General features: G+C 44.3%; 1 protein-coding gene and 1 long non-coding RNA gene across 20 annotated transcripts in view; one reads left to right on the plus strand and one right to left on the minus strand.

The window, feature by feature from the left end:
- Positions 1 to 2,800: 2,800 nt before the first annotated feature.
- Positions 2,801 to 9,543, minus strand: LOC135967062 (uncharacterized). Its single transcript, XR_010580902.2, has 2 exons — positions 9,423 to 9,543; positions 2,801 to 4,095 (listed from the first exon to the last, which is right to left on the minus strand). It is a non-coding gene; the product is annotated as an uncharacterized lncRNA (long non-coding RNA).
- Positions 9,544 to 10,392: 849 nt separating this feature from the next.
- Positions 10,393 to 12,883, plus strand: part of RIC3 (RIC3 acetylcholine receptor chaperone) — a 57,687-nt gene continuing 55,196 nt past the window's right edge. For all 19 annotated transcript variants that reach the window (XR_001485027.4, XR_012423418.1, XM_005578717.5 and 16 more), the window contains exon 1: positions 10,393 to 10,552. Coding sequence is in view for 9 of the 19 variants with exons in the window: in XM_015435176.4 (XP_015290662.3) it covers positions 10,429 to 10,552 (124 nt within the window). In the remaining 10 variants the exon portion in view is untranslated. The remainder of the gene's footprint in view (positions 10,553 to 12,883) is intronic.

The raw sequence follows: 12,883 nt of genomic DNA on the forward strand, positions 1-12,883 counted from the left end.
GACTTTTTGTGATTCTTTTCTAGGCTCTAGGTTCTTGATCCATAGTCTCAACTGGAAGCAAGTCAGACATTAAATAATAATAATATGCACCAGTAGTAATATTTAATATGTGACAGGCTCTATGCAAAATGCTTTGCATGTGAACTCACTTATTCTTTGTAAGAGTCATTAATACTTTCAGTTGCTAGAGACAGAAATCCAATTTAAGCAAGCTTAACACATACAGGGAGGAATGTATTGGTTCACATGCCTGGGAAGAGTTCAGGGCAGCTTTGAGAATCAAAGAATGAGAGGGAGCAAAAGGAGTCTTGGGAGTGAAACCATTCAGCACCACCAAGTTCACTCTCCACCCCCTTTATTTTTGCTAGCTTCTCTTTTATCTTCTTCAAACAGGCCTACTCCACGTGGTAGAGAAAATAGTTGCCTGGAAACCCCAACTTTACCTCCATCTTAGTTTGGGCTCCCCTCAAAGCAAACTCCAAGGCAAAAGTTTGGGTGTACCACTTTATTTGGAAGGTGACACCAGAAGCAAAATGAGAGGGCAGGTAAGTAAGACAAAGAAGGGGCAGAAACCCCAAACAGGTGTGTCAGTGGGTTACAGCTGGAGCAAGTAGATCTCAATCCTACTGGGATGCCTCAAAAAGAATGTGTGGAGCACCACTCAGAATTGAACCGCTGAAGAACAAGGAAGCTGAGGTGTTTATCTGCCAACTCCCCTCCTTCATTGTTTGAGAGTTGCTCTGGGAGTGGTAACTCCCTAGCTTGCTACGCAGGCCAAAGAACAGCTTTATGCAGAGAGACACAGGAACTCAAGTTTGTGTGCAGGGACTGTCTGCAGGTGACCTCAAGGGTGAACCAATGGGGTATGAGTGGAGCCCCTATACCATCCACTACAACTCCTTCCAGCACCATGGCCCCCAAGCTACATGGAGCTGCTGCTTCTCCAGTTGCAGCAAGCCCAGCAAGGGACCTGATCTATCAGGCTTAAATCACATGCCTGCTGTGGATCAATCACAGGTCCAGGAGAACAAAGGACTGCTTCCTAGGAAGAGGAGCAGCTTCATCTGTTGGAATACAAAAGGTTCCCCTAGTCCTTTTCCAGTAACCACAACCCATATTCACTACTTAAGTAGTGAATTATAAGAAGAAGAGAGGCTGGCCTTGCTCTGCCCAGTAACCAGGGAACTGGCAGACACAAAACTGCCTGGTTCTCCAGTTTTCACCAACTTGATCCCCTGCAGAAAGAAAACAGTCATTATCAAAAAGCCAATTGTCATTCTGCCTCTTTAGACAAATTCCCATTAAAGATAAAGCAAATTTTAATTAGATTAAGTATCCAATTATTGTAATTACATTTTTAAAAAATTCACATCATGAAGATGACCCTTTTTAAAAGGGTTACAGGAATAATTAGTGTATTCATATTAACCAAAATGTATTGGATAATATTTATACCCAGAAGACAAAGTACATTACACACACTTCACCTTTAGGGAAAGCTTGCAAATGTTTTGGCAGTGGCATGAATATTTATAGGCAAGAGTGTGCTTTAGCAAGATTATGTGAGGAAGCATTTAAATGCTCACCAATTTTTACCCAGGGGTAAAGTTTACAGAAAATGTAGTGCAGAGATTATGGATATGCAAAGTGTGACTTAAGCAGGGAATTTCTATCAGTTTGCTTAATTAATTGGCACCAAAGACTATTTCTCCTTATTCAAGGCAGAAATGCCCAAGGTATCCAACTGTGACTTCTCTCTGCTCTGCGTCTTCCAGGGACAGAGGCCAGTGAGGAGAGTTGGTAGGAAAGCAGTAAGGACATTCTCACCTTGACCACTCACCACCAGGAAATTTCTATCCTCATACTCCTAACCTTTGCCCACCTGTTCCCAATTGGGTAGAGCTTTAGGATAAGAAATGTGGGTCTTCTAGAGTCTTCCTCCCAAAGGTTTTCCTAGAAAACTCTTCCTTTTTCTGATTCCAATTTTCTTTCTTCAGACCTGCCTTTGAGTGGCAGCAGCTGCTACTGTTTTTATCTCACACATGATTGCCTTCCAGGCTCCATCACATTTGCTGGCTCAGTGGGAGGGAGGCAGCACACTCTCCATTTCACAGATGAGAAAACTGGGGCCCCAGAGCTTGGAATAACTCCCAGAACCACACCACAGAACTGGCCTTATAAGGAAGCTCCAGTGCCACAGATCCCAGACCTGCATGGTCTCTGCTCTGCCTGTTGGGAAACTGCGTTGTGGCTACCAGCCACAGGAACATCCCACCTCTGCTGCTGCCTCACCCACCAAAAGAGGTAGGCCAAGCAAGCATTGCTGTTTCCTCTCACAGATAACTTTCAAACCAAAGTTGGACATGGGTATGTCTGATGGGGGAAACAATTAACTATTTGCCTAGTAGCAAGGGGCCAGGAAATGTAGTTTGTTGGCTTATACATTGAGAACCTGAGACTCTCAATATGGATAATATCAAATGAAGAAAGGGTATTCAAAGATTGTGGACATCCACTATTGGCAGGTGTTCATCATATTTCCCTTATCCCTGATCAAAATTCTACCCATTGTTCAAAGTCCAGGTCCCATATGCTGTTCTGTGCATTCTGTCCCATCTCTTGCCTGTCTTCTCTAACCTCTTCATTGTAAACTTTGGAGTTACAGGCCTTGCTCCCTTCTGCTCAGTGTTCTGGGTACCTGGGTCTCATTTTCCTGCTAACACCTTGATTTCCTGCCTGTAGTAAGGTGTATGACTCTCCACAATGGGGACTCCACAGTGGACAGAGAGAGAGAGAGAGAGAGTGTGTGAGAGAGAGATTTACTTTAGGCAACTGGCTCATGTGATTTTAGAAGCTGGCAAATCCAGACTCTGCAAGGTGGGCCAACAGGCTGGAGACCCAGGAAAGACAGATGCTGCAGTTCAAATCCAAAGTTCAGCTGGCTACAGAATTGCTTCTTGCTGGGGGAAGTGGGTCTTTTGTTCTATTCAGGCCTCCAACTGATTGGATAAGGCCCACTCACATTATGAAGAGCAATCTGCTTTAGTCAAAGTCTGCCGATTCAAATGTTCATCTCATCCAAAAACACCCTCACAGAAACATCCAGAATTAAGCATGACCACATATCTAGGCACCATCACCCAGCCAAATTAACACACAATTAATCATTACAGTCACTTCAGGGACAAATTTGGTGGCAAATTCAGTCTTTTTGAAATGAGATTTTCTGGGGTGACTCTTCGAGGAAACTGATTGCTGATTCCTGGAGAGAGGTCTAGTTGCTCAGAACAGTGGCAGAATCAATGTGTGTTTGAGAAACTAGCAGCCTCATACTTGAATAAACACCTGCCATGAACGAGTTCTGTGCTCAGCCATGCCATGGGAGAAGCATCCTATCCTCCTGGGACTCCCAACTAGGTGAAAAGGCCCAACAAACCCATGAGAAACAGTGTCCACAGGAATCTAGTGAAAGGAAGAGTCAGCATGGGATGGAATCTGGGAGAGCCTCCTGAAAAAAGTTCATAGTGTTTGGGCCTTATATTTTAGGAAAGATTGGCTATGAAAGGCAAGGAGGGAAGAAAATTGGGTAAAGGAGCATCTTAAGAGAGGAATACACAGAGCTCATGCTGGCCTAGAGATGAGGGGATGATTTTGGGCAAGGGAATGAATTCTACTTCAAGGATGAGAGCCCTTGGAAGGGTGGTCAATGAGCTGAGACTAAATATGGTAGCCAAAGGGAGTCATGGAAGGCTTTTGAGCAGGAGAGGATCCCAAGCTCAGATTCCAGCCTGGTCTGGAGGGTAAAGCACAACGGATAAGACTTAGGAGACCATGGAGTCTCCTGAAAACTAGGCTATTGCCTCTGGGCTCTGTTTCCCTTGCAGGGAGTTCATAAGAAGGCAACCACTTCATGTCCATTTTCTTCCTTCTTGGTCTTCTTCCTCTTTCTTCTATTTTCTTCCCATCCCTCCCTGGCTTCTCTCCCATTTTTATTTTCCAATCTGAATTCTTCCTCCTGCAAACATCTTGTGTGAGTTCTCCTCTGTCCTCCCACTTCTTTCTTCAGCTCCTCATGGGCCTGTCTTCCAGGGAGACCTTATGTTTAGGAAATAAAGAAACAGCTGTCAACTTAATCCCGGGAGAAGTTTTTCCACAACGACTTATAAGTAAATGCCCTAGAAATAAAGTTTCCTGGCCGGGTGCGGTGGCTCATGCCTGTAATCCCAGCACTTTGGGAGGCCGAGGCAGGCAGATCATGAGGTCAGGAGATCGAGACCATACTGGCCAACATGGTGAAACCCCATCTCTACTAAAAGTACAGAAATTAGGTGGGTGTGGTGGCATGTGCCTGTAATCCCAGCTACTAGGGAGACTGAGGCAGGATAGTTGCTTGAACCAGTGAGTTGGAGGTTGCAGTGAGCTGAGATTGTGCCACTGCACTCCAGCTTGGCGACACAGCGAGACTCTGTCTTTAAAAAACAAACAAACAAACAAACAAAATATATATATATATATAGTTTCCTCAATTTCCCTTTCCCATGTTAGAATTCAAGTGCCCTGATGTTAAACAAATTTTGACTTTAGGAGTGATTTCATGAACGAAGGCTTCCAACTCATAATGATAAACATTCTGGGGCACTTTCCCACAGGCTGTCAGATAGGAAAAATACACAAGGAATAGATTTCTAAAGTTCAGCAAATGAAGGGTTTAGCTATTGTTTTTGAAGACTATTTCCTCTTTGCTGTCCAAAAGAACTGGCAGACACAGCAGAGGTAGTGTAGAGAATCCTGCTCTGGGAGTTGGGAGAACTGGGCTTCAATCCCAATGCAGACATGAATGATCAGGGTGATCTATAGCAAATCTTTGCCCCTTTGTAGATCCCAGTTTTCCCTTTAATCTAATAAAAAGAGAATTGAGACAACTGACAACTAATCCCTAAGGACCTCTCAGTCTCCCCTCCCCTGACCACCTTTAGTCTTCCAGAATGGACCCCTGGGAGGCTACTAGTCTCAAAGGATGTTTTGGGGATGCCAAGTCCAGCCCAGAATATACTGGTTAGAAGATGCTTTTAAGCCCGCAGGGAGAGAACAGAAAATCCCTGGTTGCATTTAAGCTCCAAAGGGAGCCCCTGTGCAAAGCTGGAGTGATTCCTGAATACCTCTTTGCCTATTTTCAAACCTTCACTACACTCAAGAATTCCTCCTACCCCACCCTGAGTCCTTTCTCAGATAATGGCCCAAACATATCCTTTACCAAGAAAATGAAGGCAATGAGAAATGAACCCCATGACTTTCTGTCCCTGCACCACTCCTTTTATTAACATATGCACCTGAACCCACTCCATCTCCTTTCCTCTGAGCTGATCCCTACTGCCAGGGAGCTCAATGTCTGGTTCCCATGTCTGCTCCACAATCTGGGCTTTGCTCCTACATTGATCTCCCTTGCTCCTCTATTTTCCATCTCCTCTTTTCTGACATTTTTCCTCTAAATGTATAAACACGCTTTTCTCTTCCCTTAGAAAAGGCACCCTCAAGTTATCACCGTAACTTTTATCCCTTCTTTTCATGCCAGCTCCATATACAGTGGGCTGTACTTGCCATCTCTACTTCCTTGTCATTTCCTCCTTCTTCAGCCTATAGCCATTAGACTTTTGAGTTTTGATCTGCATTCCCTACCAATACTTTTTTTTTTTTTTTTTTTTTTGAGACAGAGTCTTGCTCTGTCATCAAGGCTGAGTGCAGTGGCGCGCTGTCGACTCACTGCAACCTCTGCCTCCTGGGTTCAAGCCATTCTCCTGCCTCAGCCTCCTGGATAGCTGGTATTACAGGCATGCACCATCACGCCTGGCTAATTTTTGTATTTTCAGTAGAGACAGGGTTTTACCATGCTGGTCAGGCTGGTCTCAAACTCCAGACCTCAGGTGATCCACCCACCTAGGCCTCCCAAAGTGCTAGGATTACAGGCATGAGCCACCATGCCCAGCCCCCTACCAGTACTTTATTGGAAAACCTAAACCCTTAAGATCTTCAATTTTAGTGCACTCCCAGCTCTGATGTTATACCTCTAGCCACCAGAGACAGCAGCCATCCCAGGTCCCACTCCAAGCTGCCCCAGCTCCATGAGCTGCCTACCAGCTCTGTCGCCTTGAGGAGGCTCCCATGTCTTCCAGGCGCACATCCCAACTGACTGTAACAATGAATATGTTCCAAGCCAAATACTCTGGACTATAACTTGCTGCTTTCACCTTTCTCTTGGCCACTTCCAGAACTAATGAGATCATGATCTCTGCCCATTTACTTTGGCTACCATCTAAAGTCCAAGCCCCCAAGGTCATTAGTTTGCACATGGCCCCTCATCTCCATTCTGCTCACTTCATATTTTACTCTGACTCCATTTCTGACTTCCAAACCTTCCACTTACCGTGCCATATAGAGTCAAGATTTATCATCAGAAAAACTCCTATATCCTTGACTTCTTTGAAGTTTATCTTAACCTCCTCCTCCTCCTTTTTCTCCTCCTCCTCCTCCTCCTTCTCCTTCGAGATGGACTCTCACTCTGTTGCCAGGCTGGAGTGCGGTGGTGCGATCTCAGCTCACCGCGACCTCTGCCTCCCAGGTTCAAGCAATTCTCCTGCCTCAGCCTCCCAAGTAGCTGGGATTACAGGCATGCATCATCACACCCAGCTAATTTTTGTATTTTTAGTAGAGACAGGTTTCCTCATGTTGGCCAGGGTGGTCTTGATTTCTTGACCTCGTGATCCACCCCCCTCAGCCTCCCAAAGTGCCGGGATTACAGATGTGAGCCACTGCACCTGGCCTGTCTTCTTCTAATGAAAACTAGGCTGTTGCCTCGGGGCTCTGTTTCCCTTGCAGATCTCCCAAAGTAAGAGCTATTTTTCTTCCTACAGCTCAAAGCCAGGGAATAGAATAGATGCCCAACTTGTTCCCCCTTGCTGCTTCCAAATTGCTTCTTCCTCTTCTTCCTTTAAAAAACACAGCTCCTGGCCAGGTGCAGTGGCTCACGCCTGTAATCCCAGCACTTTGGGAGGCCAAGGCGGGTGGATCACAAGGTCAGGAGATCGAGACCATCCTGGCTAATACGGTGAAACCCTGTCTCTACTAAAAATACCAAAAAAAAAAAAAAAAAATTAGCCAGGTGTGGTGGCAGGTGCTTGTAATCCCAGCTACTTGGAAGGCTGAGGCAGGAGAACGGCGTGAACCCAGGAGAAGGAGCTTGCAGTAAGCTGAGATTGCACCACTGCACTGCAGCCTGGGTGACAGAGCAAGACTCTGTCTCAAAAATAAATAAATAAATAAATAAATAAATAAATAAATAAAATAAAAAAATAAACCACAGCTCCTTAGAAGAGCATGTCATCTGGCTGCTCATTACTTCTTCTGTTCCTGTCACCTTCCAACCTTGTAGTAACTCCACATTCGTTGAAGATTTTAACACTTGGATCAGAAATTTCCCACCATATTTCTGTCCTCATACATGGGAACTTCAACATAATGTTGTAACCTAGGTTTCCACTGTGGCTTCTTATAACTTCACATGAGCACTCTCACTAATGTCATCTTCTGCCAGACTTCATTTACTATAGATGGGCTGATGATTTCCATATTATTTCTAGCCCAAATGTCTCTTCTGAGCTCCAGGCCCATATATCCAACTGCATATTTCTACTTGGATATTTCATGGAACTTCAAATTCAGCTAGTCAAAATCTGAACTCATCTTTCTCACAAACCTGATTCTTCTGTTCTTAAAATCATATTACATAGAATCAATGTCTACCCAGTTACCCAAGCTAGAATTTGGGGGTGGGGAGCAGTCATTCCAGACTCCTCTGTATCTCTTAGAGACCACATCCCATTAGTCACCTCCTCCTTAATCTGCACCTATAGTCCAGGAGTCCAGTGGTTTTCTGACTAAACCTCCCCAGAGAGTAAACGTGGTAGCTAAGATGGCAAATTCTTGAGTAAGCATGCCTGTGTTCAAATCATAGCTTCCAGTTTATACTGTGTAATTACTGGCAAGTAAATTATGTTCTCTGGGGCTCCATTTTCTTACCTGTAAAATGATACCCATAATATTGCTTACCTCTTAAAGTTATTGGGAGGATTAATTATGATATGTAAGATGCCTAGAACATAATCAGTACTCTAACTTTTAGTGATGTTAATAACATCAATGATAATAATGCCTGAGTGAAGCCAGCAGGGGCACCCATCTGGCTGCATGAATCAAGGAAAGAGATTCAGAAGATATCCATTGCTTTAAAAAAATTAAACAATTTTTTTTTTTTTTTTTTTTTTTTTTAGAGACAGGGTCTCACTCTGTCATCCTGGCTGGAGTGGGTGCCCCTACTGGCTTCATTCAGGCATTATTATCATCTTATATATCATAACTAATTGTGGTTCACACAATCACAGCTCACTGTAGCTTCAAACTCTTGGGCTCAAGTAATCTTCCCACCTCAGCTTCCTGAGTAGTTGGGACTACAGGTGCACATCACCATGCCTGGTTAATTTTTCACATTTTTTTGGGTAGAGATTAGGGCTCTCACTATGTTGCCCAGGCTGGCCTTGAACTCTTGGTCTCAAGCCATCCTCCAGCCTTGGCCTCCCAAAGTCCTGGGATTATAGGTGTGAGCCACCGTGCCCAGTCTCAACTGCTTTTTAGTCAGATTTCCAGCCAATTCTTCATTCAGACCCACTCTGCACCCTCGGCTTTAAAGGAACCCAGTACCTCCAATTCTTAAGAGCATGGGTTTTGAGTGGCAAATTAGTTTACTCCTTACAGGCTTTCCCTCCACAGCCATTTAACTTTTTATGCTCTTCACCTGTGCTGTCTAATGTGGGCGCCAACGACCCACACTATTGTGCTGATAAAATTTGAAATATTTTTGATATCTTGGTTTAAAATACTATTAAAATAAATTTTACTTCTTTTTATTTTTTAAATGTGGCTACTGGAAAATTTTAAATTACATATGTGGCTGGCATTATGTTTCTATTGGACAGTGTTGCATGTGTCTTACAAAATTGACATTTCTCATCTGCTGTCATGTTTTCTATCACTGTATTTAGTCTTGTAGTTTATACACTTTATTTATTTTCATTTTGGGGCACTGTCTCGGGAAAACAAAGATAAATGCATATGTTACATCTGCCATGTTTACCTGGAAGTTCTACCTAAGCTTTTCACAATGTAGCTCCTGCTTATATTTGTGCACTTCGTGTCCTGTCACTACTCTATTGCCCTGCCAAAATGAATTACCAATAGCTTTCTGAACACACCAGGAAGCTTCCAGCTTTGCCTTTATTTTTTTGGCCTCCTTTTCCTGGACTACCTTTCTAACCCCTCCCACCTGTCTGCCTAGTAAGTTACTCATTTTTCAACAACGAACTCAATTTCACCTTCTCAAAGGAGCTTTTCTTGACTTTTCCTCGTACCAGTTGAGCAGACTGCTCGGGGGTCCAGAATATTTCCTGCATTTTTTTGTTTATATCATTATCTGCCCTACAAAGGGAATCCGTTTTATTTATCAGACCTGTAGTGCCAAGTTGAGGGTCTAATACATAGTAAAAACTAAAATAATGCTAAATGAACAAATGAAGACAGTAACAAAGAACGGCGGGATTATAGAGGAAGGAGAGGCTGACTGAAAAAGTTTCGAGAGAGCAGTATTTTTAAGCTGTTCTTCAGAGAAGTTTTTGACAAGTGGAGATGGTGTCAGGAATTTTCCAGGCAGTGGGAACAGGACGAGCAAAGCTTACCTGAAGACAAGCAATATGCTAAAGAAATAGTAAATCATCCAGTTTGGAAGGAGCATTGGTAAGACCAGATCATGCAGGGCGTTGAGGTTATAGAAAGGACTTTGACTATTGTTCTGAAGATAATGGAGAGTTAAAAGGTTGTAAGCTGGAGAGACAGAGAAATAGTCTTCTGTTTTAGCATTATCACCTGTGGCTGCAGCTGGATAATGAAAGAGAGGGGTATGAGTGGAAGCTGGAAGACAGTGAATTCATGGAGATGAGGAGAAACTCGATGTTGTGGTTTACGGGTGGGTGGGGGGCAGTGGTGGTAAGTGGGGATAGAGATCCGGGCACGATGTGTAGGAGGTAGAATGCACAGGACTCAGTAACAGATGAACATGGGGAGTGAGGGAGGAGTTTTTAGTTAGTATGAATAGGAAGGCGAGGGTACCCTTTACAGCGACGGGTAACCACGCCAGAGGAGCAGGTCAGCTCGACGCTGGAGATGAAGGTGCAGGCGCCTCGCACACCTTGTCCCTCGCGCGACGCCGTCCGCGCCGCCCGCGGTTTGATAGGGAGCGGCAGCCCGCGCTGCGGTTCCGGTTCCGGTTCCGGTTCCGGTTCCGGTTCCGGTTGGCGTTTGCACCTGCGACCGCCGTGAGCAGTCATGGCGTACTCCACAGTGCAGAGAGTTGCTCTGGCTTCTGGGCTTGTCCTGGCTCTGTCGCTGCTGCTGCCCAAGGCCTTCCTGTCCCGCGGGAAGCGGCAGGAGCCGCCGCCGACACCTGAAGGTAAGAGCAGGCCAGCTCTCTCTAAGCTTCCTGGCGCCGAAGAGTACGGAGAACGCTGCTCGAGGGAGGGGTGACTCTGAGAGTCTGCAGCCTTCACCGAAACATCCACCAAACTGACAGGAGAGGGCGGACGAGACGGCGTTGAAGGGCCAGTCCCCACGGTTCCATTGTTATCAGCGGGTGGCGGCCCAGATGGTTCTGCTGCTGGAAGGGCCAGGAATGTATGCGTGCATGCCTGGGCATCCTCTAGGTGGCCTTGCATACTCCCGTTTACGCGCAGCCGTTTCTCTCTTACCCCACTGATTTAACTCATCTTGTCACCATTTGTACACGTGCTTTGAGCCAAGGGTTCCCAGTTGGGTTTTCCTCTTTAGGTTTTCCGTGTACTTTCTGACGCGCCGCTTCGTACGAAATCAAGGCAAATGCAATTGGTACAGCAAACCTTAATTCGTTATTTTTTTTCAACTTGGTGCTGGGCTCTCACTGCTTCAGGGTCTTCTTGTGCCTTTAAAAATATATCTTGAAGATTTTAATAACCATAGTTTCAGTTGCTGAGGTGTGGTTATGAACGAATTATTACGTTCACCTTATTGAAGCAGTTTTTATCTGTTAATTGTTCGTTGTTGGCATGATGTATGTGGCGTTTAAAAATTCATCCTCTTAGCTGCACTGGGGCCTTTTACAGAATGAGTGTAAAGGCATGGTGCTGAAGGCTGGGAGAAGGAACCAGAACAATTCTCTACAGGTCATGAAGTTCTACTGGTAACTTTCTCCTGTAAATTATCCTTGTAACATCTTTGAGACATGATTTTATGGTGTCTGAACTCTTCCAGTAATGTTTAAACTGTTGATTGCTGGACAGCTCCTTTTGAACTGTAATCCACTTCTCTCTGCTTAATACACATTGGCTGTAGTTCCATTCTCTTGAGCATGATACACACTATAAATGCAAAGCACCAAGCTTCGGGGTGGAGGGCAGATTGAACACATAATTCTGTTTATAGAATTTGCCTGATAATCTGTGTGCTTGTAAGACTATCCACCTGGAAGAGACTTCTAAAACATATTTGCATATTTGTTCTTTTTTTTTTCTTTGTCTCACTGCAGTAATCCCAAAGATTTTTACCTACTTTGTCTAATGATATTGTCTGCCTTGAAGAAGAGTAAATTCATGATGATCCTGAACAGTGAAGATTCTTCGAAAACAGTTTTTTGGTTTTTTTTTTTTTACTTGTCTTTCCATTATGGTGAATTATCTTGAACAAGTACTATTGACTGTGAGTGGGAGACACTCTTCTGAACGTTGTAGAAAATATAGAGTGGAGATTAGACATGGGGTTGTTGCCTTGAGAACAACCAACAAGTGTTGGTATTCAGTGTTCTCATCTTAGGATCTTTGTACTTTCAGTTCTCTTTATTCCTGAAGTGCTGTGCTCTTCCCTCAGTGCCCTTCTCATCATTCAAATTTCTGCTCAAATGAAACCTTAGAGAGACTTCCCCTGATGACACTAACTAAAATAACTCTTTCCTCTCATCATTCCCTATTTTATCATGTTTTATATTCTTCCTGATAGGCATCACTATATGATATAGAATATTCTTAAGTGTTTACTTGTTTTTTTGTCTCCACCTTCTAGAATGTAAGTTTGCAAGGGTAGGGACTTTATCTTGTTTATCACTATTTCTTCAGTACCTGGCATATAATGGGCAGTCAATAAATACCTTAAGATTATTAAGCTACTAATATTGTAAATTCTGTTTTTGAGAAAGAGAAGCTACTGAAGAAGTATAACCTAGGAAGAAACTTACCTGGAATGATACATTCCAGTAACTGAAACTTGCAGCAATGAATCTTAACCATTTTGGGGTTACATACCTCTTTGACAATCTTATAAAAGCTATGTATTTTCTTTCTTTCTCTCTCCTTTCTCCCTTCCTCCCTCCCTCCCTCCCTCCCTTTCCTCCCTCCCTCCCTCCCTCCCTCCCTCCCTTCCTCTCTTCCTGGCCCCCTTTCCCTTTCTTTTCCGTTTCCCTGGGTCTCACCCTGTCACCCAGGCTAGAGTGCAGAGTCATGATCACAGCTCACACCAGCCTCTCCTTCCAGGGCTCAACTGATCCTCCCACCTCAGCTTCCCAAGTAACTGAGACTACAGGCACATGCCACTATGCCTGGCTAATTTAAAAATTTTTGTTTGTTTGTTTGTTTTTGTTTTTGTGTGGAGATGGGGGTCTCATTGTTTTGCCCAGGCTGGTGTCGAACTCATGGGCTCAAGTGATCCTTCTGCCTCGGCCTTCCAAAGTGTTGGGATTACAGGCGTGAGCCACTGCACT

Source organism: Macaca fascicularis, chromosome 14 (assembly GCF_037993035.2).
Source record: "Macaca fascicularis isolate 582-1 chromosome 14, T2T-MFA8v1.1".
NCBI classification, from domain to species: Eukaryota; Metazoa; Chordata; class Mammalia; order Primates; family Cercopithecidae; genus Macaca; species Macaca fascicularis.